At 41.9% G+C, this 25,554-nt stretch overlaps 3 protein-coding genes across 3 annotated transcripts; 1 reads left to right on the top strand and 2 right to left on the bottom strand.

Annotated features, from left to right (window-relative positions):
- The first annotated feature begins 6 nt into the window (after positions 1 to 6).
- LOC118422395 (mucin-5AC-like) lies at positions 7 to 3,566 on the top strand. The gene is made up of 2 exons (XM_035829917.1): positions 7 to 1,587; positions 1,902 to 3,566. The coding sequence occupies exons 1-2, from the start codon at positions 26 to 28 to the stop codon at positions 2,110 to 2,112; spliced, it is 1,773 nt and encodes a 590-aa protein (XP_035685810.1). The 5' UTR covers positions 7 to 25; the 3' UTR covers positions 2,113 to 3,566.
- A 402-nt stretch (positions 3,567 to 3,968) lies between these two features.
- LOC118423196 (N-lysine methyltransferase SMYD2-A-like) lies at positions 3,969 to 6,585 on the bottom strand. Its single transcript, XM_035831229.1, has 4 exons — positions 6,474 to 6,585; positions 5,784 to 5,964; positions 5,381 to 5,486; positions 3,969 to 4,492 (listed from the first exon to the last, which is right to left on the bottom strand). Exons 1-4 carry the CDS (start codon positions 6,526 to 6,528, stop codon positions 4,361 to 4,363), a joined length of 474 nt encoding a protein of 157 aa, XP_035687122.1. The 5' UTR covers positions 6,529 to 6,585; the 3' UTR covers positions 3,969 to 4,360.
- A 117-nt stretch (positions 6,586 to 6,702) lies between these two features.
- LOC118423014 (N-lysine methyltransferase SMYD2-like) lies at positions 6,703 to 22,692 on the bottom strand. The gene is made up of 10 exons (XM_035830907.1): positions 22,374 to 22,692; positions 19,736 to 19,799; positions 19,004 to 19,105; positions 18,173 to 18,227; positions 16,689 to 16,816; positions 8,814 to 8,881; positions 8,263 to 8,365; positions 7,524 to 7,634; positions 6,966 to 7,032; positions 6,703 to 6,719 (listed from the first exon to the last, which is right to left on the bottom strand). Exons 1-10 carry the CDS (start codon positions 22,544 to 22,546, stop codon positions 6,703 to 6,705), a joined length of 888 nt encoding a protein of 295 aa, XP_035686800.1. The 5' UTR covers positions 22,547 to 22,692.
- Between the last annotated feature and the right edge of the window lie 2,862 nt (positions 22,693 to 25,554).

Raw genomic sequence — 25,554 nt, 5'->3', positions numbered from 1 at the left:
GATCACATCAGCTTCACCTACAACAATGATCACATCAGCTCCACCTACAACAATGATCACATCAGCTCCACCTACAACAATGCCCACATCAGCCCCACCCACAACTATGGAAACATCAGTCCCGCCAACAACAATGATCACATCAGCTCCACCTACAACAATGCCCACATCAGCCCCACCCACAACTATGGAAACATCAGCCCCACCCACAACTATGGAAACATCAGTCCCACCCACAACTATGGAAACATCAGTCCCGCCTACAACAATGATCACATCAGCTTCACCTACAACAATAATCACATCAGTCCCACCTACAACGATGATCACATCAGCCCCACCTACAACTATGGAAACATCAGTCCCTCCTACAACTATTGAAACATCGGTCCCATCTACAACTATGGAAACAACAGTCCCACCTACAACAATGATCAAATCAACTCTACCTAACACTATGGAAACATCAGCTCCACCTTCAACCAGGATTACATCAGCTCCACCTACAACAATGGTCACATCAGCTCCACCTACAACCAAGGAAACGTCAGTCCCACCTACAACAATTAAAACATTAGCTTCGCCAACTACAACGGAAACATTAGTCTCACCCACAACTATGGAAACCTCAGTTTCAACTAGTACTAGGGTTACATCAGTTCCACCAAAAATTTCAGTGCCACCTACAACTATGATCACATCAACCTTGCCTACAACTATGAAAACGTCAGTCCCACCTACAACTTTGGAAACATCAGTCCCACCTCTGGCAATGAACACATCAGCTTCACCAAATACAACGAAAACAACAGCGGTCCCAACAACAACCATGGACACAACATTACTCTATAATCTCACTCTTCCTGAAATGAATACTTCAGCAGCAGTTACTAGAACAGTTTTGAATGTGACAGAAAGCACTTTGTTGACATTTTCTTTGTCTACTCAGACATTTCCGTCTATTCCTGAGAATCGAACTCGCATAACTACGACTGTGACATTTTCGTCTATTCATGAGAATCGTACTCGCTTGACTACGACTATGGCATTTTCCTCTGTTCCTGAGAATCGTACTCGCTTGACTACGACTATGGCATCTGCGTCTATTCCTGAGAATCGTACTCGCTTGACTACGACTATGGTATCTGCGTCTATTCCTGAGAATCGTACTCGCTTGACTACGACTATGGCATTTTCGTCTATTCCTGAGAATCGTACTCGCTTGACTACTTCAATGGCATTTTCGTCTATTCCTGAGAATCGTACTCACTTGACTTCCACTGTACAATCTACAAGTAGCACATATTTGTCATCAACAACATCATTTCGTCAGTCATTTGTACCAGAGACCACCTCCTCTCCACCCAGTTTAGTTCCAGAGACATCAACAATAAGCCAGAATGTCACAGAGAAAACACCAAATCCAACCAACAACATTGCTGCAATGGCAGCTGGAATTGCCGTCGGCGCTGCTGTGCTGCTTACACTCATCATTTTGGCAATCATATTTCTCCTTATTCCTCTACTGAAGTCACGTCCCATATCAATGGACATATACGGCGATGAAGAACAACCTAAACCGAAAAAGTACGTGTAAACCCAAATGATTTCTTTTAGACCTTTTTGTACTGATGTTGTCCATCCTTGTCACGTTGATGTTAAATGAACGGATAGGGCAATACAAGGATGAAAGCACAAACTTCTTTCATCTCTCGATTGAAACTTCAATACGAAGTATCCTGAAATGTAGAAGGAAGGTCACAGTCTTCTTTGAGTGAGCCAAACCGTTTGTTTACCACTTGCTAATTTTTCTTTAACACCTTCTGTATGATCACATAGTCTCCGTAATAGAACATTTTCATACATTTGTCTTACAAAAATATTTGTCTTTCCGTTTCCAGGAGGAAGAGACGCAGAAGGCCGTTTGCTCCACCGCCCGTGTTAGCGGATCTCTACAAAGACCAGGCCAATATCTTCACCCACCACGGCGGAGGGGTCTTCTTTCCCAACAGATACAACCCTCCTAAGGAAATGACAGGGCTTTATCAAGTAGACTCACACTTCAAAGGAAGCCCGGTTACCGTTACCATCCCTGTTTTCAACCAAACGTGACGTTGATTCTTTGATCTACTGTGAGTATTGTCATATCATAAAAAGGATATGACCATGCGGTGACTGTGGATCACAGGCAACTCTTTTTTGAGACTCACATATGATTATTATTCACAGACTAGGGGGCACGTCATTGTCAAGTTGCAGCATCAGGGAGAGGGATGGTGTTTTCAGCACCAAGGACAGGAATAATGTTTCTGTACAAATAACAGGGCCAGTGTTTTCAGGTTCAAGGACAGGGAAAGTATTCTCAGCACCAAGGCCAGGGCGAGTGTTTTTGAACCAAGGACAGGAATAATGTTTTTAGCACAAAGGACAGGGATTACGTTTTCAATACGAAGAACAAGGATAGTGTTTTCAGCACCAAGGACATAGATAATGTTTCTGTACAAATGACAAGGAAAGTGTTTTCATCAACAAGGACAGTGACAGTGTTCCCAGCACCAAGGCCAGGTGAAGTGTCGTTAGCATCGAGGACAGGGAATGTGTTTTTAGCACCAAGGACAGGACAAGTGTGTTCAAACGTTAAGCGAGGACAGGGATTGCTTTTTCATTACGAAGGGACAGGGGGTAGTGTTTTCAAAACCAAGGCAGCGAAAATGTTTTCAACACCAAGGACAGGTATATTATTTTCAGCACCAAGGACAGGGATAGTGTGTTAAACATTAATGACAGAGATTGTTTTTCAGCACCAAGGACAGGGAAAGCGTATTCAGCGTTTTCAGCACCTACATCAGATATACATCGTATAGTGTTTTCAGCACCAAGGACAGAGATAGCGTCTTCTGCACAATGGATATGGATAGTGTTTTGAACATCAAGGACAGGAATTGTGTTTCAGAACGAAATGACAGGGAAAGCGTTTTCAGCACCAAGGACAGGGATCGTGTTTTTAGCAGTAAGGACAGGGAAAACTGCTTCAGCACCAAGGACATGGGTAGTGTTTTGAACATCATAGAAGTTATTATGTCTTTTAGCACCAAGGACAAGGACATGGATGGTGTTTTCACCACGAAGGACAATTATAGTATCGTCAGTACCAAGGACATGGGTAGTGTTTTGGCACCAATGACAGAGATTGTGTTTTCATTGTCAAGGACGGGGATAGTGTTTTTCAACACCAATGTAGTACTTAATCTTAGCCATAAACGCTTATATGTTTTCCAAAATTCCGTGTGAACGACAGTTGATAGCTTCTGGCAATATGTCAAGTGTCAAATGTGTCAAGTGCCATGCATGTCAAATGTGTCAATCACATCAGTCGGTTTACCAGAATTTAAAACCTCACTTAGAAAAATGCATACTTGTCACCCAGGGTAACGTTACAATACAACATGCCCAACGTAATGTTTAGAAATGAATTCAGCCATATAATCATATGTCACATACATATGTTTTATTAAATTAAATATTTGTATCGTATTACTGTGAATTAAACATATCAAGTTTACACCGCCTCTGTCTTTGTTACTTTGCATGTGCCATTGTCGTTCGTCTCCTACAAGAATCAGCCAAGCCGAACTAGTGTATACAGTACTATGTCCTGGTAGAACGGTGGACTACAGGTCATAGTTGTCAAGGGTATTCATTCACTTCGGGCCAGTTTAATTCGACAATTGGCAGAGAAATGTCAGTCTGATTTGAAATGACCAAAAGCATGCATGGAAATAACATGCAAAACTTCCACTTTATCGACTAGTCACAGATGAACTTTCATACGAATCGACTTTTGTTGACAAGTTTGACTCCCTATCTTTATGGTCATCAAATTGCACGCAACAACAAACTCGCCTTAGAAATCATACTATTTCCACCTTACGAAAAAAACTAGGGTAATGAAATGAAACACAGAAACACAGGAGTCAAGGCACCAAAATGCTTTTTATTGAACACGTGATGCAAATAGCTAGAAACAAGAGCATGTGATTCCAACCGCACACATGAATCATTCTAATATAGAATGAACCGGGACGATGGGGATACAAGCGTAGCCACGTTTTAGATTGTTTTCTCACCGCAAAAGCGCCATCTACATCGGCTCCGACGAAGGTGTCTGAGAGACATCGAAACGTAAGCAATTGTAAGTACCTGCTGGTTGTGCGAAAAGAATTCTCCTATATCCTATATTCTACCAACCTGATGAAACTATTTTGGTAGAATGACGCAATCCGAAAAAATCATTGAATGAATGGCGGCAGCACTATCATGTTACGGATGCCCTGAAACACAGCTACATATACTAGTCATATCAAAGTTCTGAAAAGTTATTTTCGTGGTTCAGGGTTGACTCCTCATCAGCTTGAAGGTCAGTGAGGACATTTCTGATGTGTTGCACGAGATCGTGTCTCCATCCGTGTGTGACTGTCAGCAGCCGTTTGGCCTGCAGAGAGGAGAGAGGAAGTGACATGATCAGACAAGAACAATAATCACATTTATGGGTCCGAGGAATTATGGGTGATATCTCAAAGGTTAAGGCCCCTGAGACATAAACAAAGCAAATCTGGACATTGTTATGCAAATCTGTGCAACTATGTGCCTGAAAAAAATAAAATAAGAACTGAACTAAAAAATCTACACAACGTTCCAGACGAGTACAGTTTGCAAGGCCATCACCTTTGACGTATATCGCACGATTTCAGCATATCGCGGCCCGGCTCCAAGCATAAGACGCTTCCAAGCACAAAATTCTGGCTTCAGTAACAAGGACATGGATAGTGTTTTCAACACCAAGAGCACGTCAAGTGTTTTCAAACCAAATGCAGGGCAATTATTTTCAAACAAGGTACAGGGATTGTGTTTTCATCTCAAAGGACAGGGAAGGCGTTTTCGGTAAGAAGGAGGAAAGGGATAGTATATCCAGTACCAAGGACAGCGAAAATGTTTTCAGCACCATCCCTGTCCTTGGTGCTGAAGCACTTTCACCACCAAGAACAGGGTTAGTGGTTTTAGCACCAAGCACAGGGATAGTATCTTCATTACAAATGACATGGATATCGTTTTCAGCACCAACGACAGGAAATGTGTTTTCAGCACCAAGGACAGTAATAGTGTTTGAACATCAAAGACAGGGATTATGTTTTCAGCGCGAAAGGGCAGGGATTGTGTTTTCAGCACGGATACTATAGTAATACATGTACTATTTCATATTTATAACCTTCAGTTTGTTTTTCATGATCAGCCCACAATTGCCTAGCCTGAGTATCAGCCTGTTTAGTTAACCGGGGCTCCCATACCCCCCAAGCCATGAGCTAAAATTAGAAGCTCTTACCGTCGACAAAGATTCTTTTGCCTCTGCGGTTCTCCCGAGTTCCAGTTGTATCAGACCCTTCTTCTTATAAAGCAGGCCGAGACCTATGTCAGTCTGTAGATAAACCCTTCGAAAATAAAAGTATGATATTCATATTCAGCTTATTACGGTGTTTAAAACTTCTCTAAGTTTATACCTCTACAGGAAGAATATCTTATAACATTTCCATAGGCTATATCATAAAAGCGTTCATTTCTGCCTTTTCTACAGTTTATGTGGTGACATATTAGGCCTAATACGTTCCAATTACCATCTCATGCAAAACCTCGTTCGCTTCGCTCACACGGTGGTTTATTCCGTAGTCATAGGTACCAACCGGCCTTATGTCACTATACGCACCTCGAGGTGGCACAAATAGCTATACCTGAGAATTCTTCCCAGTCTTTCGGCATATTCAAGAGCATTCTGCCATTCTCCCATTTCGATGCAGACATCGAGAGCTCGCTCCAGGACCGACACGAAACTGACGTTGTCCTCGTAGAAAACCCCCTGCTGTAGTTGTAGGCAGCGTTCCAACAGATACAGGAAGTGCTCCGGTTCATTAGGTAAACGGACATTTGTCAAGGAACGAGAATATAGAGATGTATATGACAGTCTACGTGTATCGTCGTTCTTCCGGATCCGTGTTAAGCAATACCTGTCAAACGGTTCAATTTGCACCCGCTCTAGCAGAAGTTACAGCCCCAGTCAGGCTCCGAAGCCACAAATTTGTCCTCTCGGACCACCGGATGCCGTGGAGGGTACCTTTCGGTGTTTTAATGGGTAGGTCACGACGTCTATTTGTCGCCGGGTCCAAGGTTGATTCTAATTGCGAGTTAACAAAAATCAGAGGCTCCGGCCATGTCATAAAGTAGCTAGTTAGCCGTAGGGTAACCCACGGGGCCATGTATGGCTCACCCCGAATAGTACAGACAAACTACCGGAGGGGTGCCTTTCCCCAAATGACACCGTAGCGTTACTTCTTGCTAAAGGGCGAAGCCCCTCTACTTTTTATCATTAGATACATAGTGACCTAACAAGGAGTTGCTGACAACGAAATACACTTGAAGGATATCATAACACTTTCTGCTGTTAACTAGGTTTTCCGCGAAGTTTTTTATGTCCTCCATGTCGGTGAGAAAATCTCCAGAAGTAAGTTTGTATCCGCAGGAACAGGTCAGCAACTGAAGTGCTACAGGAGAGTCAAGAGGAGAATCACCAGGAGGAAAGAAAGGAGCGTCATAATCATGAAAAACTGATCTGAAGCAGAAAATACAATTATATAAAATATTAACTTTGAAAGTTCATGCCAGAAGGCTATCTGCAATGCACATGGAACAAGCATATTAGACGTACACCTGACAATGGAACGTTGATTGACATTATTGTAGCATTACTTGATAGATAATAGTGTTGGCTGAACATATACAAGTTGGTCTTGACCTCTTTTTGGAAGCAAAATCGCTAGGATGAAAATCGGTTGATAATCTGGACGATAATTTTAGGGAGTCCATATCCATAATTCCGTGATATGTGATAAACTCCGTGACAGGAAACGACCGGTAACACTTACCGGAGGTTTTGGGAATCTGGCGGCTGCATCGAGGACATTTCAAACACTCCATCTTCGAATCCTGAGAACAACATCGTTTATACAGATTAACGTTTTGAGAGGATTTAGGTGTCAATGGAAGAGGGTACTAATTCACGTTTATCTGTGTTTTATGGTTGTATATATCCATATATCAGTCGCGTTTACTTCAGAGTTAAACTATAGAATATAGGAGGTTGGAGTTTTCTTTTGGACAACCAGTCATATCTCAATACGTTTCGATGCCTATCAGACATCTTCTCAGAGCTTACGGGAGTTTTGCTTTTCGCCGCTATATGGAGCCGATGTAGGTGGCGCTTTTGCTGGGAGAACACAATCCCAAACGTGACTACGTATGTATTCCCCTCGAATTTGTTGTCCAAACAGCCTGTTTGATCCATCTATCCACGTTTGGGATTATGTTTAATGCAATGTATCGCGTATTGTGTTTAATGCAATGTAAGGAAACAGCAATCTAAGCTTTCCACAATTTCAAAACTTAAAAAAAAATGTTAGGCAGATATTAACACTTACTCTTTCCTTGTCGTTGCAGGCCTCACACTGACAGGAGAAGAAGTAGTTAAATGATAGGTGGTCTTTCCTTTCTTGTGTTGGGGTCAATGTGTCGGTGTACGAGATCGTAGCCTGGAAATTCAGGTATATATCGTTAATGTATTCGCTAAAGAGGGCTTGGAAAGAGACTCTATGATGTGTGTACAATACAATACAAAACATTTTGTTTTACATATGCACGTGCATACTGTCAGGTTAGATCATGCTATATCTACAATTTTCAAAATCAAAGATCTACACCAGAGCACATCAACCAACCCTTAACAGGAACGCCGATACCGACTACCGGGTACCTTTGACCCGTCGCTGACGTCAAACTTCCGTTCAGGTCATGTGACTTCAATAGGCTTCGGATCATTTCAACTTGAGGAGGGTCAGAGAACTAACCGAACGCTTGTTAACGTTGGTGAGTGCTTTTATCTTGTGTACGGAAGTAACGTGCAAAGACTTGAACTATGTCGATTAGCGTTCACTTTTATCCGCGGGGTAACATATATCCGTTTTTTTAATCAGGGTGTTTAGGGATATTAGGTCGACGGACGGTGGTTTTACATTGCAAAAGTTTCAAAATATTGCAGTTGAAAACCACCGCCCGTCGACTTGATATCCCTAATAACGGATGTAGGTTACCCCACGGATAAAGGTGAACTACCGGTGCCGTCACAGAATTTGACTTAAAATTATCAAATTCCATTCTGACCTCCTCACCCGGTAAGATGACCCTGGCAGCTCTGATTTCAACTCTGCTTCCTCTGAAGACAGGGACACAGTTCGGACTGCAGCTGTGGTTTATCATGGACGCCCTGGGGAAATAAAGGAATGAATGAAGAAAAGAGAAGGATTCTGTCAGCAAGGCTGCTACAGTCCCATTGACACCGTTACCCGTACGCGTTGTCTGGTGGACGGTCGGATACCACCTCTCACCTCTATAGGTCGGATACCTATACACCTCTCGGTGTATTCACGATGCGGACACGGCGTCTATTTCTTGCTGGGTCCCGGGTTAGAAAAGTTCAGGGTCCCCGCCGTGCCCCAAAATAGCCGGGTACATAGCCGCAGGGTGTTTCACAGGGGCATGAAAGTGCAGAAAAACAGCCCGTAAACTACCCGGTGGGCCCCTTTTTCTGAGTGGGACCGGAGCACAATAGCCGCAAGCTAGTTGAACAACCTTGGTTGTGTTACATTTCGAATAATATTAAATAGATTGGACGAAAAATCCAGTTTGTTTACTATATGTATCGATATACGTACTGAGCGTACATCGCTGTCCCGATCTGCTGGTGGTCATCATCAAGGATGGCGAAGCTGTTACACATGACCTGTGTGTGGAGAAACGGTATGTAGTTGTGAAAACATTCAGTCATGTACATGTAAAATTTTCTTTAGCCTCACCATGTGATTCCAATGAACCGGTCCTGAAGCCCCGCCCTCTGTTCGATCATGTTCTATTTCGAACACCTCCGTCAAAAACAGCGCTTGTCGGACAGAACTTCCCGCCGCCGCTATTTAGCTGATAATGGCGACTGACTTCTATTTCGCTTATTTAGATCCTATATGGAGGGAGAACGATTGTAACTTTCTGGAACAAATAAGCCACCTGGCAGACAGTCCTTCGTGATGGTACAAGACGTTTGAACAAATCGGGGGCCGCGTAGCACAGTGGTATTGTGTTCGCCTCGTGACCGAGAGGTCGCCGGATCGAATCCGCCTGCCGTGCTACTGAGCTTGTGCCCTTGGGAAAGGCACTCTACACGACTTTTCTCACTTTACTCAAGTGAAAATGAGTCGTCCCTCGGATAGGACGTTAAATGGAGGTCCCGTGTCTGGGGAGAGCCACACCCCGGGCACGTTAAAGAACCCGCCACATGTGCGATGGTGCGGTGTGAGTGGTTCAAAACCTACAGTACCTTGGCCGCACCTGGGGCAATTACTGTCGTATTGAGGTGACCTGAGTGGCGCCGAATGGCAGCTCGCTCCAGACACTTGCGACAGTCGTATTGAGGTCACCTGAGTGGCGCCGAATGGCAGCTCGCTCCAGAGTCCAGACCCTTGCGATTTAGCCCCGCCTATTGTAAGCTCCTCGCAATTCAGCCCCTGGCTGCAAAGAGTGAGTAGTCAGCCCACCCAATAACCCAATAACAACAATATCAGCTGCTAGTTGAAGAATGGCTTTCACACTGTTCAGCGGCAACTCTGTGTAAACATATAACGACCAAGGATTGTACACAGTGGCTGTAGCAAGGAGCAAAGGTCCAACGTAGCGCCGGTCAAGAGTCCAACGTGTTGTGGATATTGTTTTAGACAGTAAGATTTGTCTTTGTACTTTTTGAACTGACAAGCAACTGCTAGCCGAAGAGCGGTTTTCACAACGTTTAACGGCAACTCGATACAAACAGACAACCAAAGATTGGGGACTCTATGTATGGCAGGGCAATCTTTACTAAGGACCAAGGGTCCAATGTAACACCGGTCAAGGAGCAAGAGTCTAGAGTCGGGAGACAAGTCAGTACTAGGTACGGGATTGAACACACGCCCATGTGGGTGACGCAAATGAACAGGTAGGCGCCAGGTACGGACCGGTACTTGCATTCAGGTGACACAAATAATCAAGTCTCCGGGTACCGAATAGTACCGATATGCTCACATGATCAGAGTCATGAACAAAGATCATAATAAACAGGGTATATAAATGCCTTTTGTGGCTACATCTGCATCTGTGAGCAGACGGACAGCGTCCGAGGGCAGACCCGGACGTTCAACAAAGACAGAGGCTTGGTGAAGGTACGTCATCTAGCTATTGGTGGAAGCGTTATTCTAACACAATTCCGAAGTATACCTTGCTGGAAATGAATAGAGTGAATGATGACACTAACGTTACAGATACAGTCAGAGGTCACTGTATTGCCAAATTATTGTAGTTCCAGATGGCTTTAACTTCTTATAACTAAACTGACCATGCCTTGTTTCTATGTAAGGTGTTACCATGAGTGTTATGTTAACATTTGCACTTTGTAGAGTTTGTCCTGCACGATAAGGTGGTATCTCACTGAACTTGGGGCACCGGTGCGGCACTGCCGAGTTTGAAAGATTACTCAAGGAATTTCAGAATGAATTTTCTGACGTTTTGTGTATTTTGTAGTCTTTTAATACTTTTACGTATAACGCAATTATGAACTAGAAAGGCCGACATTTGCTTGAGAGCAAATACAGCATATTTCAGCCATCTCCCTCCTCATGTAACAATAGACTGTTCCAAAATCACTCATGTGCAAAAATGGAACACTTCTGCTTAAAATGACTTCTAACTACTAATCACACTTATGAGCAAAAATGAATCTTACAAAAACCCCTTCAAGAATGGACTCAAAAAAATAGACGACTCCAAAAACACTTCCGCTAAGAAATGGAATTTGGAATCATCAGCCGTCCAAAACCATATTTGCAAAAAATCCCCCCTCTGTGCAAGAATCGACTCTTCCTGTTATACCCCTATGTAAAGTGGAGCGATCCAAAACTATATCAGCTAAAATAGTCAGCGAAGTCCACAAAATGAATTTTAAAAAAATACCCCCTTCGTCGAAGAATGGAATCTCCCAGCTCACCCTGTTTGAAATTGCACAATAGACAAGTCCAGAAATACTCACAGTACATGGCCTTTGTATAAGAAGCAACCCAGTCCAAAACTGAATTTAAAAAAAGTCCCCCGTGCATGAATGGGCTCTTCCAGATAAAACAAGGCTTGCTGATTGGCTGCCGAATCCTCCTCATGTACAGTCTTCAGGTGGGGGTAAACTTCCATTTAACAAATGGAATTCGGAATCATCACCCATGTCCAAAACTGATATTTTTAAAATCCCCCCTATGTGCAAAAATGGACTGTCCCAGTAGTAGTCTTATGTCAAGTGGATCAGTGCGAAAACACTTCCGCTAAAAAAAACATTGGCATTATCACCAAAGTCTAAAAGTAAATTTTAGAATACACCCCCTGTCCAACAATGGACTCTTCCAGCAAAATAAGCTCGCTCATTGGCTGGCCATTAATTGGATTCACCTTGTCCACCAACCACCTGGATGTCTATGGACTAGGTAGGTAGGTAGATAATTGGATCTACCTGGCACACCTGTGGCCCTGACACACCAGAATGACCTAGAGGTCGTTGACCTCGGCACTCCAACCTTACCTATCCTAAACTCTCCCACAAAAACCTCCTTAAGGAGCCATTTTGAAGTGATTTATACTACATATTATACATGGATCCTTTGAATAAGTATCTAGGGCACCTCTGTGCCAAATTTCAGGTCATTTGGATGTAATACCATGGTACAGGGGGCCAAAATATACAGTCTTGGTCCAAAAGTTGCAATAAAACCTCAATAAAATCATTTAAGGAGCAGATATGAAAAAAATAAAAAAAACACATTTGGGTATTGGCCCACTCTACCCTTGTGCCAAATTTCAAGTCATTTGGTCCAGAAACGGCGGAGATGAATCGCTTTGAAAATTTGACAGGAGAAAGAAAGAAAGAAAGAAACATTACGAATACAATATATTTCACCATACCTATGGTATGGCTGAAATATAATTATAAAAAAAGCGACAAAAATAACACAACAGTGCCATAGTGAACGATCCCCGCAGTGGTGTCCCAAGTGCAGCGAGATACCACCTTGAGTTCCGTTCCCCTTTGATGCTGTTCAATGCTTAATTGGTTCCAATGAAATGAAGTCATACTATTGTGTGAATGTTCACGTTGTCACGTTCCGCAATAGCCCAGTGCCGTCATGATCACTACTACGACTGATTAACGAAACAAAATGACACTGCTTACGAACTGTATACCACATATATTTTTTATCCATGTTAAACAAAATACCGACTGAATCAGCTTTGTTTTGATCATTAATTTTAAAGTGTAATCACGTTTTAGTGATAGAAGACGTCTTATTGATTGAATATGTACGTCGAATCAAGCAGAGGTTTTATGTACAACATGACACAATTCAGCCCATGGCTGCCAGAATCTTGTTTTAATAATAAACCATTTTTTATTTATTTGTTTATTTATTTATTTATTTATTTATTTATTTATTTATTTGTTTATTTATTTGTTTATTTATTTGTTTATTTATTTATTTGTTTATTTATTTGTTTATTTATTTATTTGTTTATTAATTTATTCATTTGTTAATTTGTTTATTTGTTTATTCGTTTATTTGTTTATTTATGTGTTTATTTGTTTATTTATTTGTTTATTCAGGTTATTTATTTATTTTTTTTATTTACTTGATGGTTGTTGTCCATTGCAGGAAAAGAAGATGCGGTCCCTCCTCCTCCTTTGCGCCCTGGCTGTGGGCACACTTGCCCTGACTCCCGCGGAGATCAGGGAGTTCAAGGTCCGTGACGTTGTGGAACACAACACGGGTCTGAAGGGGTCCGTTACCGTGACCGTGGGTATGGGCACCATCACTATCGTCAGCAATGCTATTCCCGACCACGCCACGCCAGTCTACCCCAACCCACAGAACCCTCCCCAATCGTGGTAAGAGCACATACACTCCCCTAGAAGTTGAAGGTGATATCTCACTGCACTTGCGGCACCGGTGCCACACTGCGGGGTTCGAAATACACTCAACGAATTTCAGAGATAAAGAAAAAAAACGAATTTTCTTACGTTTTGTGTATTTTGTTGTCTTCTAGCTAACTCATACTTTTACGTATTACGAAATATCTAAATTATAAAAAAACGGCGCAAATAACAACAGTGCCGCAGTGAACGAACCCCGCAGTGCCGCACCGGTGCCCCAAGTGCAGTGAGATACCACAGATTGGGTACGTTAAGTAACATGTGTTAAAAATAACTGTACATGACTCAAGACACATAGTTAAGAGCAATGCAGAGCTATGTATGTTTTCTACTCGTTGCCTATAGCTGAATGTAGTTACCTTTAGTGAAAGGACTGAAGGGAGTTTGATAATTACTTTGCATTATGTTTGTGAGCAATTCTGTAACAGAGCGGTTGTATAGATCTGTGTTAAATCATGATAAATGATTTATTTGATTTCCTAGATATGAGTCGAAAACGTTATGGAGTGTATTTTTGATTCATCTAGAAAACGCTTTCAGGAGCTCGAACACGACATTCCTGGGTAACGCGAACACAAAGTTTAAATGCAAATACTGCAATCATGTATATCAGGTTAAAACAAATAGTACTTGACCCGGGGCATAGCTCGATCCAACGTTTAACGAACAATTCTCCTATTTAATCTTGGAAAATCTTAGGTTCAAGCTGTACATAGCTACTATGACCATGGGAGTCACGTACCACCTTTGAAATATAGAACTTACCAAGTAAAACGTTTGATTTTGAATTCCTTTGAATCACTTTATGTCATTATGTGGAGCAGTCCAAATGGTTTGCAATAAAGCTCTGTATCATGCAGCGTCCCCAAAATGAACAATGCCGTTGTGTCGATTTCTGGAAGATAAGTACGTTTATATCTTTTTTTCAGCCTCAACATCTCCACATCAACATACCAAAGAACCCACAAGTGGCTAACCAGACAACATGCCTAAACATGGGTGCCGTGGGCGTGGCAATCAACGGCGTTCCCATCTTCAACCCCTTCTCCAGGGAATGCCGTGATGCCAGCGAGTACGAAGTGCTGGACCAATGTGACGGCCACCCCAACCCATTTGGAGAGTACCATTACCACATCCACCCCGACTGCGTCTTCGACGGCACCAGCACTCACTCCCAGATCGTCGGCGTCGCCGCGGACGGCTTCGCGATCTACGGCCCGGTGGACGAGGACGGGACCGTCCTGACTAACGCCGACCTGGACGAGTGCCATGGCCGCATGAAGGATGGCGTGTACCGGTACCACGTCACCAACGAGTACCCGTACTTCATGGCGTGCTACAAGGGCGTCGTCAGGTCCGATAGTGGAGTAGAAGTTGGTGAGTGCATGTGCCCGATTTACCCCCATGGCACCAACGACATAGAAAACTCCGACCCGTACCCATTCCCGATCCCGCAAGATCTTCCACCACTGGATCCGGATTTTTTCAACGACCTGCCCAATGACCTGCAGCAGCTCAATGGCCTGCAGCAGCTCAATGACCTGCAGCAGCACAATGGCCTGCAGCAGCTTGCAACTTCTGTCAGGAGCGCACCACTCCAGGATAACCCAATACAGCAGCATCAGCAGCAGATGGGAGAAGGTGACACAGCACAGCCACAGCCGCTGACCCTGTACCAGATCTGGCAGCAGCACCAACCTACCTGCCAGGAGTGGCAGCTGCAGCAGTGGAACAACTTCGAGCGGGCGTTCCAGCACTGGCAGCAGCATCAGCAATCGCTTCATCGGCCGGCTACTGCTCAGGATGCAGCCAAGAACACCCAGTTCCGACCACGGGCACCGTTCCCCTCTCAGTAACGTTAACGGCATGCATGTTTGGATGAAGAGGAAGGACACATGTGTCATTTGTTTTGATTCCCTAGGACTAATTCTATTTTGTTTAATTAGTAGAATTTTAAGATCTATTCTCTGCATTCCTTTTCTTGTAGTTCATAGTTGACCATACAAAAGTCACCGTACTTTTTTGTCGTGTCAATAAAGCTTGCTATTCTTCAGCTATAGTTGACAGATACACGCAGATGAAATAAACAAACCTAAATAAAGAGCAAGTGCAATGGAATTAAAAAGCCTCTTTGTGGTCTTTGCAGATCAACACATACCACTTGTTGCTTGATTTCGCTGCAGACAACCATACAGCATCTGATGCTCAATCCTTGGAAATTCCCAAAGAAAACGCTCAAAGATTTTTTTGGACAGCTCAGATATTAGGACATTTACTTCCTGATATTGATTTCTAGCAAACTTTCCAGTCTCCAAAACTTTTTCAGACTGTTGCAGTCGAACATATTCCAAAGGGTGATTAAAGAAAATGACATTAGATAGCCCATAGGGCCAAGGGTATTACTTCCTTTTATAGCCTAAAATGCATATCTGCGTGGGGAAAGATAATGGCAACTCTTGTACCTGCTACAACTTTAATGTCATTTTGCAGTGTTCGAGGGCTTGCCATTCAACAGGAGATTATAAAACTTCCCTATTGTCTATATTTCAGTCTACCGTATTTCCTGCTGGAAGAGAGAGCCACATTAAGAAAATGCTTGCTATTCATTCTTCCATATCGTCATTTGCCAGATTCTCATTTGCGTTGTGCAGGTCAGGGAGGGAGATTTATCTCCGGCGGCAGGAGCGGCCCTGCAGAGGAATGTAATAAGACTATCACTCCTCTTAGCCCTGCTGACCTGACATGAAAACAGTCACGCACAGGAAGCGCTTTGAATTGAAAACGGTCTCAGTAAACCTTGGTGCCACAGCTGCAATCACAACGATCTTCAGGACGAACTTAATGCAAGTTTGAGCTGTTCTTCAACAGTTACAAAGTGCACTAAGAACCGTTTGCTTTTAACCATTAATTTCTCGGTAGCGGGAAAAATTACTTTTCGCGGTGCACTTTGGTCTCTTACTGCCATGGAAAAATGTTCGCGGTGGTTTTAAATTCGCGGTGAAGCGGCCACCGCGAAAACCGCAAACATTAAACCACCGCTAAATTTGGGGTGCACCCATCTTTCGGATGGTACATTAGGCTAACGTCACAAACCTGTGTCCGGCCGGGCAGCTTTCGGGAATGAAAAGTAGAATATAAAAGACACGAGACGACAAGAGCCGAAGAAGAAGCTACACAAGACGCGAAAAGACTAGTCGTGGGGCACTATTTGTATGTTTTTACGTGTACGTCTCTATTTTTTCGTTTTCAAGATCAGCTCGGACGGGTCCCAGTTTGGAAATTTGGCGTAAGCCTTGATAGGGGTCCCGTCTTCGAGGAGGTACCTCAAACTTACTAAATCCGAATGGCTAGCCCCCATTCCTAAATACCCTTTTACAGAAACTTGTGTCACTTGGCACTATTAAGTGGATAACAGCAACATGCAATTACGTAGTCCGTTGTTGGAAGTGTCCATTATGCCACTTTAGAAAAGAGTTACTGGGATGTTTTCAAAAGAAAGTTCACTTCCAGAAAAAAAGTCGAATGTAACCTCTTTTCTTACCTTTCCAACAACCGCCTCCAGAGCTTCTTGGTCAATAAGATATTCCGGGTGAAACTTAAGAGTTGTTCGAAGAGTGGAGAGCATAGCTGTCAGACCACCGGCTCTCTGTCTTTTGATGTCGTCCACATCTAGCAAGGAGGTGGCACAGGAGGGTTGTTTTATTTTCATTTCAAGTTATAGAATCCATTGTCAGCTACTCTACTTAACTTCAGCGTTAAAGGCTCGGGCGATGTTGAGGAGAACGGGTCTATGTGGCGCCAAGAATTTGTGAATAACTTCATCAGGTTGGAGAATCACGGGATAACAAGGATAATAATAAACAAAACAAAAACAAACAAAAGGTTCATTATTCACAACTAAGGCCACAGCAAGTAAATGTTATGGATGACATCCTATGCAGATTGCAAAAATAATGCGATAGGGCGAAAAAAACAAGATGGCTACATTATAAAAAATGGGCACCATAAAGTTGTGATGACTGTTGTAAAAAGAAATAAAGGGACAGAACATGGTATCAGAGTGAACATGAACTGGTGTGGTAAAAGTGACACTAGTGTGGTAGACTGACATCACCAACAAAGTTGGTAACCACACTCATGCTCTGAGTCATAGCTTCCATATTGGTGTCAATTTTACACCTATCCAATAAGTTTCATTTCTACAACTACAGTCTCGGGTACCTTGCAAGTGTCACTTCTACAAGACAGTACAACTATTAGGCTACAACACAACATATTTGCTCATTTTGGTACTTTATCGTCATGTTGACCATCCCTGCAGAAGATAAAAATTCTTGTTTTTTATTCTGAAATCAGGCAAAAATTAATGCGCGCGCTGATGTCATCCATAAAATTTACTTGCTGTGGCCTAAGGTGTGTGCAGTGTCACTATAAGTACAGTTGCAGTTGTGTGAAAGGTGTGTACAGTACTTGTGAAATTAAGATAACGTGTGTACTTGTGACGATACTTTACCGCTATTTTGTAGCTGTTTGATAGGTGTGTACATTACTTGGCAAGATAAGTACATTTGAAGTTGTGTGAAAGGTGACTGTGTGAAGATAAGTACATTTGCAGTTGTGTGAAAGGTGTGTACAGTACTTGTTACGATAAGTACAGTTACAGTTATGTGAAAGGAGTTTACAGCATTACCATAAGTACAGTTACCGTTGTGTGAAAGGTGTGTACAGTACTTGTTACGATAAGTACAGTTACAGTTATGTGAAAGGAGTTTACAGCATTACCATAAGTACAGTTACAGTTGTGTGAAAGGTGTGTACAGTACTTGTTACGATAAGTACAGTTACAGTTATGTGAAAGGAGTTCACAGCATTACCATAAGTACAGTTACCGTTGTGTGAAAGGTGTGTACAGTTGTTGTCATGATACCTGTTAAAAGGTGTGTGTACAGTACTTGTCACGATATGTACAGTACACTTGTTTGAAAGGTGTGTACCGTACTTGCTACGATAGCATATGATACTTACGGGACATCAGGTTAGAAATGGAACTCAGCTGACCTCGTTCCACTGGCAGGTGATGCTGGGAACGAGATTAAGCAAGCCATGTTAGCAGCAAGTATTTCATGATCTAAAGTATGTAACGCGCACCTACGTGTATGTTAAATGAAATAGTTCAGACAAATCTTCGCACACAAAAAACGAAACAGGATTTTCTCTCTATTCAAGCTCACTTCAAAATTTACGTTCGAGTTAGACAAACCAAGGGTACTCTTCAAGCAGAGGTTGAGTCGCGGAGAAATAGTAGTAGTCAGAAAAATTACACGGACGCTCCTATATATCCTACTATATCTCCGCGACTCAACCTCTGCTTGGAGAGTAAACCAAGGGTACACTCCTTCGAAAGGGCTTTTAGTTACAAGGCCACAGCAGTGTGGAACTAGCTACCAGTAGTGCTACAAACTGCTCAGTCTTCAAGTCCTTTAAAGCGGACTCAATAAACTTTCCTTTCAACTAAATTCAGATTATCTTTGACTCTGCTGATTTTTGACAACCGCGTAGTAGGACTTATTTTATTTAATTTCACGGAACAAGTGTTCATAAATATCTGACAATCACATGTACTGTAATTACGTTATTAAAGTTTGTGTAAAGTATTATCTGTCGAGAAGGCCAAGAAGATTAGTGCTGTACGTATACCCTTGTGCACGCCATTAAGGATTTTCTTAATAAAGTCTCTTATAAGCTGAGGCAAGCTTTCGAAAAACACTTAGATCTTCATCTTCGTTCTTGTCATTTCAAGAATGATATTCGAGTAATGCCAAGACGATACAAACGGAAGACCTTGAGGCGACTCACCATCTTGCACAGTATGGCTACGGCCATTTTTAGGTTTGCAGCCAGTCCCGACGAGACGTTAATGACGTCACACTCCATCCTATGGTGTTCCTGATCGCGCTCCTGACGTCATGACATGAAAACGGATCTCAGGCACAACCAAAAACATACCTAATATGTGATTGGCATGTGATAGATTTGCATATACGTGAGCACATTCATGCAGTGTTTGCATATTTGTGACACAACGCAAGCAACTTTATGCATGCTAATTAAGACATGCTTATCGAATGGAATTTTTGCATTGCGTGTTAATGTCATGAAGTGCAGTATTTACTAACGTTACATCGGGAAGTGAAGACACGCCAAAGAGTGTATGAAGTTAATTAATGTATCAATTAGATAAATACTACAGGGCACACACCCCACCACGCTTCTGTGGACGCTTAGTACATTTCATACGTGCTAGACATAACACTCAGAACTGTATTGGAAGTTTTAATATACAGCCTCAAACATACATGTAACATGGCTCCTTCGCTGTCGCATTTGAAAAAAAAAAATGTTTGACCAAAACCCCAAAGCAGAAAGCCCTAAAACATGGCTTTTCCATGAAAATAGATTTACCTATGTTTACGAGCAGACATTTGTGTAATTGTATTTCATCTAAAGCAATCACATACAAGTACCCTTTAAAGACAAAAACATTTCTCCATTAATGCATTTGACTTTTTTCCAAAAGTCGGAATTTACCTGACATGTCTCGCTGCAGTATCTGGCGTATTTACATCCATAGCAGACAAGCGGCACCGTCTTCCTGTTGAAAAAAAATCGGTATTGAACGTACGCATGATCATAGATGCTGCTGTTTACATCGTTATCTTCTCAGTGCAAACTTCTAGCCAGGGCAGCAACATCAAAAACAGCCCCGTCCGAAGACTGAAACGGAGGCTAGGAGGCTGGTAAACTCCAGCCATCTGCAAGGTGAATTACTTGATTAGGGTTAGAAAAACATAAAGTTGAGATAAGAGTTATAAAAACAATTGTATTATAGAAACATCTCTCCGGATTGTGTTGTGTTTTTGAGGATCACATTGTTGATCATTAAACCACTTCACCAAACATTACTTCGCTAGAATGCGGCCTTAGGCTAACGTCACATTTCCAAACCGCGGGCCCTGGTCAGGCTGCTTGTGGAAACAAAAAAATAGAAAATTATACGTAAAAATGTACATAGATATATAATGCTGACGACTATTTTCTATACGCCTTATGTAGTTTGGTATTCTTTGATATCATATTTTATTTTTCGTTCTCGAAAGATACCCGACCGGGCCCCGGTTTGGAAATGTGACGTAAGCCTTATTAGAGACAGTCCAAATGTGAATATCTTAATGTTTGGTATGTGGGTAGGTCTTGATGAGATCTTAAAATGATTATATTTGTGGCTCCCTAGTGTCTTTTTATGGTACTGCAGCGGTTTTGATATACATATCTGGTGTTCTGGACATGCTGTGATCGTGATTTTTGAGTCGTAGATAGCTCAAGTTTCCAAACAGCATTTGAACTTGGCGATTAGTCGGTTAAGACCATGGATCTACATAAATTTTGTTCCGGTTTGAAGTTTGCATCGGCCTTTCATACCAAAATTCCCTTGATCTACCCAGAACGTACCAGAAAGGAGAGATTTACTAAAAATAAAGAGAAGGTCCACAAAACGAATCCTGTTACTTTCCGTACTACCTTAAACGCTATAGGGTCAAGTTTCGAATCCCGGGTTCGGTCGGTCTGAAATATGCACAATGAAATAGCATAAAAGGGTATGAGTAGACTGGTATGTGCTCTTTTCTAGCTCAAACGTTGTTTCAATGATTCATCATTTTGCCATAATATCATAACTTTTACCTTAGAGTTTCCCATCGCCCAAAAAGCAATTTTGCGCAATTTAGATGAAATATTGGATTAACCAAATGCGTTTGAAATACTGAAGATTTGATGACATCAGAAATTACAGTTTTTTCTTCTTCCTCGCCTATGTGTTTTTTTTTTCATCTCTCACCTTCAAAAAGGGAGTCACTGAAAATTATAAAATTTGGTGAACATTGATGGAAAAGTACGCCAGTCTAACCAACTAGAACGATTACAGAAAAGGGCTTGGCGCGCGGCGTGCCACCTTGGGCAGCTTAGCACTATTCACATGCCCTAGAACTCTGTCAGCACTCGCTGAGAGACAAATGAGTGTCAAGTTTGCTATGTCTCTTTGCTTTTCGACAGACGAGGACAATGTGGCACACTGCACTCAAGTACCAGGTAGTAAGATATATGAACAGTGCCACATACGTAGTACTAAGGTAAAGGTAGTATTTTCTTTTACCTCACCAACCGAAGTCAGGCACCCATTTTACACCGGGTGAACTGAGAAAGTGCCTATCCCAAGGGCACAACTTCGAGGGCACGGCGGGTATCGAACTCGGGACTTCTAGATTCCGAGCCGAACGCTCTACCAGTTACGCAACACATATAACGCCACAATGTATGCTAGGTCACTGATTCTGAGTTTAGGGACTGGCTACCGCCACCCAGGGGCCCAAATCACTGGAAAGGTCCGAACAATCATGAACTCAACTTTTTGAAGGTCAAAACTAACCGGTCAAGCATACCGTAGTTGACCCGGTTTGCAAACCAGTATGGACAATGACCTACTTCCTCTAAATATACTCAACACATTACTCTTTTGTCTGACCTACTGTCGTAATATTAGTTTTGTCTGTCCTACTGTCTTAATATCCTTTTGGGGGATTAGTATCAGTTGAACTCATAACTAATGATGTCGTCTTCGTCTTACACTGCCTCGCAAAAAAAAGAAGTGAAACCCAACAAGAATGGCAACGCCGTTTTGACTCTTCAACGTTACCTAAAGGCATGGTTTTATAACACAAAAAACATTAGAACCCTATAGATTTTAAAGTAACGTTAGATTTTAACATTATATTTTAATATTAGATGGGGATATACATTCAATAAGACAATTTCTTCACTGATGTCGCTGTAACTTAGCTAATAACGTTACACCCACTTTTGTAAACAAGAGTAATGGCAACGCCGTTTTTAGTCTTCAACGTTACTTAAAAGCATGGTTTTAGGACAAACACATTATATAGCCGTATAGAACGACTCAAATTTTAAAGTAACGTTAGATTTGAGCATAAGATTTTAACGTTAGATGGGGATATGAATTCACCAACACAACTTCTTCACTAATATCGCTGTAACTTAGCTAGTAACGTTAGATTTTAACATTGAATTTAGTAACGTTAGATGGGGATATGCATTCACCAACACAACTTCTTCACTAATAACACTGTAACTTAGCTAGTAACGTTACACCTACTTTTGTAAACAAGAATGGCATCGCCGCTTTGACTCTTCCACTTCCAGGCTAAATATATAGGGGTCCTCTGCGATGATGAGACTTCCCTGACGAATCCCTCTCCCGACCGTCCGGGCCCTCACGCCTTTCCCCTTCCCTGGCTCTGTAAACAACTCAACAAGCTCACGGTCCATGGTAATTGCTTTAGTGTAGAAAAGGCGCTCGGTTGAATGATCATGAGGGTTGTGATCTGCTACTATAACCTCGACTTGCTACCATATTTAGATCAGCGCTATAATCGTTATACCCCTACTGACGACATGCGTCGCGCCGGTAATACCACACATGCCAGGACGCCACCAAGTAAGGGTGATTCCATTTGGGGTCAGGGGTGGTTTTATATGCTGGCTATTTTTATTAAAGGCCACAGTAAGTAAATTTTATGAATGACACCAGCGCGCTCATTAATTTCTCCTAATTAAGAATTTTTTTCTTTCTCCGAGAGGGCCAACATGACGAGATTTTTGCCTCATTTTGTAAGTTTTAGCGCATTTTCAGTCGCTGTAATTTGACGTAATCCTATCCAAAAACCCGAAGTTTGAGACGTCTTGTGGGTCATTCAATTCTGCGAAGTCTTATACAATAGAATGAATGGCAAATGGTTTTGGATTTCGCAATTCTATGCAATTACCCAAATTATCCAAAAAGCTGAAGTCCAAATAACTGGAGTTCACTGTAGTATCAAAATGTGGAATATATGTTGTGTTGTAGCCTAATGATTGTACTTGTAGAAGAAGACTAGTGTCACGGCTACCACACTACTGTCACTAGCTCACTTCTTGACTACAGGACTAAATGACTTGTTGGCTGTAAATACTATGTTTTGTCACGTAGATTCTTGTAAATCTATGGTGTCTATTTGGAAAATTTTGAGATCTTAATATATAGATTTTTTTCGGCCTATTTCATTATTTTTGGGGTTTGCAAAGGATGTCATCCATAAAATTTACTTGCTTTTGCCTATGAGAGATTATGTAACCTTGCATTTCCATTCTCCACGTTGTACCCCATGCTTTTGATACCAATCAATATCCTTTATTGTAAATGGAATTTCCTGTCAGCCTTAGCTGCTCTTTTAAGAGTTAAACACGGGAATGTCACGGGAACACAGAAATTCTGAAATTACACTGTAGGTGGGCTATGGCACAAAAGAATATACAGATACCTGATGTAATAATAACCAATATGACAGTCAGCAAGTAGTCGTCAACATTCCGAATTACAGTGCCTTTTCTTGAATGTCATTGTTAATGACGAAAACATCAAGCGTTCTCTTATTTGTTTGTTTGCTTATTTTATTATCACTAATCTAATTTAATGTACACTAGCATAGCATAGTCATAAAATGTAGTTCCTAGCACCTTTGTATTTTCCTTATTTTACATGTTGTTTGTACCTGCAATTAGCCCTCGGGCAAGAACTTGCAATAAACATATTATTATCTTTACACTGGGGTGTTCTTTTTCTTTCTTCTACAGCCAGTAGACAATCAGCTTGCTTAGATTGGATATTATCTCTTATGGTAAATATGAGCATTTGTTTTCGTTTTTGGCAAGAATTGAAATAAGTTGAATGTTCTAGATGACAGCTCCGGACACAGACAGTGACCTCCAGTCTCTGGTCAGCCATCATACACATGTAGTTACCTCCATGAAGATGGAAGTACTGTCCTTGGCTAACTTTTTTTACTCTGGCATGATTGTGTATATTTATTGTGTATAGTTTTAGTTTTAGTTTTAGTTTTAGTTTTAGTTTTAGTTTTAGTTTTTAGTTTTAGTTTTAGTTTTAGTTTTAGTTTTAGTTTTAGTTTTAGTTTTAGTTTTAGTTTTAGTTTTAGTTTTAGTTTTAGTTTTAGTTTTAGCTTTAGCTTTAGCTTTTAGCTTTAGCTTTAGCTTTTAGCTTTACTTTGGTTTTAGTTTTAGTTTTAGTTTTAGTTTTAGTTTTAGTTTTAGTTTTAGTTTTAGTTTTAGTTTTAGTTTTAGTTTTAGTTTTAGTTTTAGTTTTAGTTTTAGCTTTAGCTTTAGCTTTTAGCTTTAGCTTTAGCTTTAGCTTTACTTTGGTTTTAGTTTTAGTTTTCACAAACAGCCGCCGACCGACGAAATGTGACCCTATAGCATTTATGGTGGTACGGAAAATAACAGGATTGTGGACCTTCCAACCACGAGTTATTTTCTTTCCTTTCTGGTATGTTCTGGGTAGATCAAGGGGATATTGGCATGAAAGCCAGATCTAAACTTCAAACCGTATAAAAGCAATCTGTAAATCCATGGCCTTAACCGGCTAATCTTAGCTATAGGCTTAGTATAGCCTCCGTAACAGGCTCTCTCGGGCCTTTTTTTGGCTCATAATACACTTTTGCTGGCCATTTCTTTTTGTACTGGATCGCTGATTGCCGGCCGTCGCTGACCCATTGGCCCCTCGTGTTCAAACCCAGCGACGGCCAGCAATCAGCGACCCAGTACAAAAAGAAATAGCCAGCAAGTGTATCTATATGAGCCGAAAGAAGGCCCCAGAGAGCCTGCTACGGAGGCTAAGCTAATCTCTTCTTCCACACAGAGACAAACAACAGTGCCAAGATCTCAGCTGACGAGGCAAAGCAAAGGAAAACAACTTTTGTATGACATTTTTCACCGGGTGTTCATGAATGATTTGTGATACGATATTTATCTCCTGATCGCGCTGGATCGCGTGACGTAGCGACAGCGTATTTGGTTCAGGACCTAGGGTTCGAATCATGCAGTCACCCATCTTGTGCCCTTTGGAAAGGCACTCAGTTACACAAGTTTCCTCACTTGTGACTCAGGTAAAAATGGGTACCTAATTTCGGCTCGGGACGTTGAATGATAGTCCGGTAGCCCTTGTTTGTTAAAGAACGTAAACCCACCACGCCTTTCGAAAAAGAGTTGGGGCGTGCCCCGGTGTGCGATGGTGCAAAGTACTTATGTCTAGAGTTGGTGATTCACTAAAAAAGCACCCGGATGGAGGCCTGGTGAACCCCCGTCTCGTATCAGCCGTACGATAATCTACACCATTCACTCAGACGTGAGACCTGGCGTACCCCGTCTTGTATCAGCCAAAAAAAGGGTACTAGTATATCACCCCGTAAGGCCTACATGTCATATCCAAACCGGGGCCCGGCTGG

This window comes from Branchiostoma floridae, chromosome 9 (assembly GCF_000003815.2).
Source record: "Branchiostoma floridae strain S238N-H82 chromosome 9, Bfl_VNyyK, whole genome shotgun sequence".
In the NCBI taxonomy this organism is placed as follows: Eukaryota; Metazoa; Chordata; class Leptocardii; order Amphioxiformes; family Branchiostomatidae; genus Branchiostoma; species Branchiostoma floridae.
This window is presented reverse-complemented; position numbering and strand designations above follow the sequence as displayed.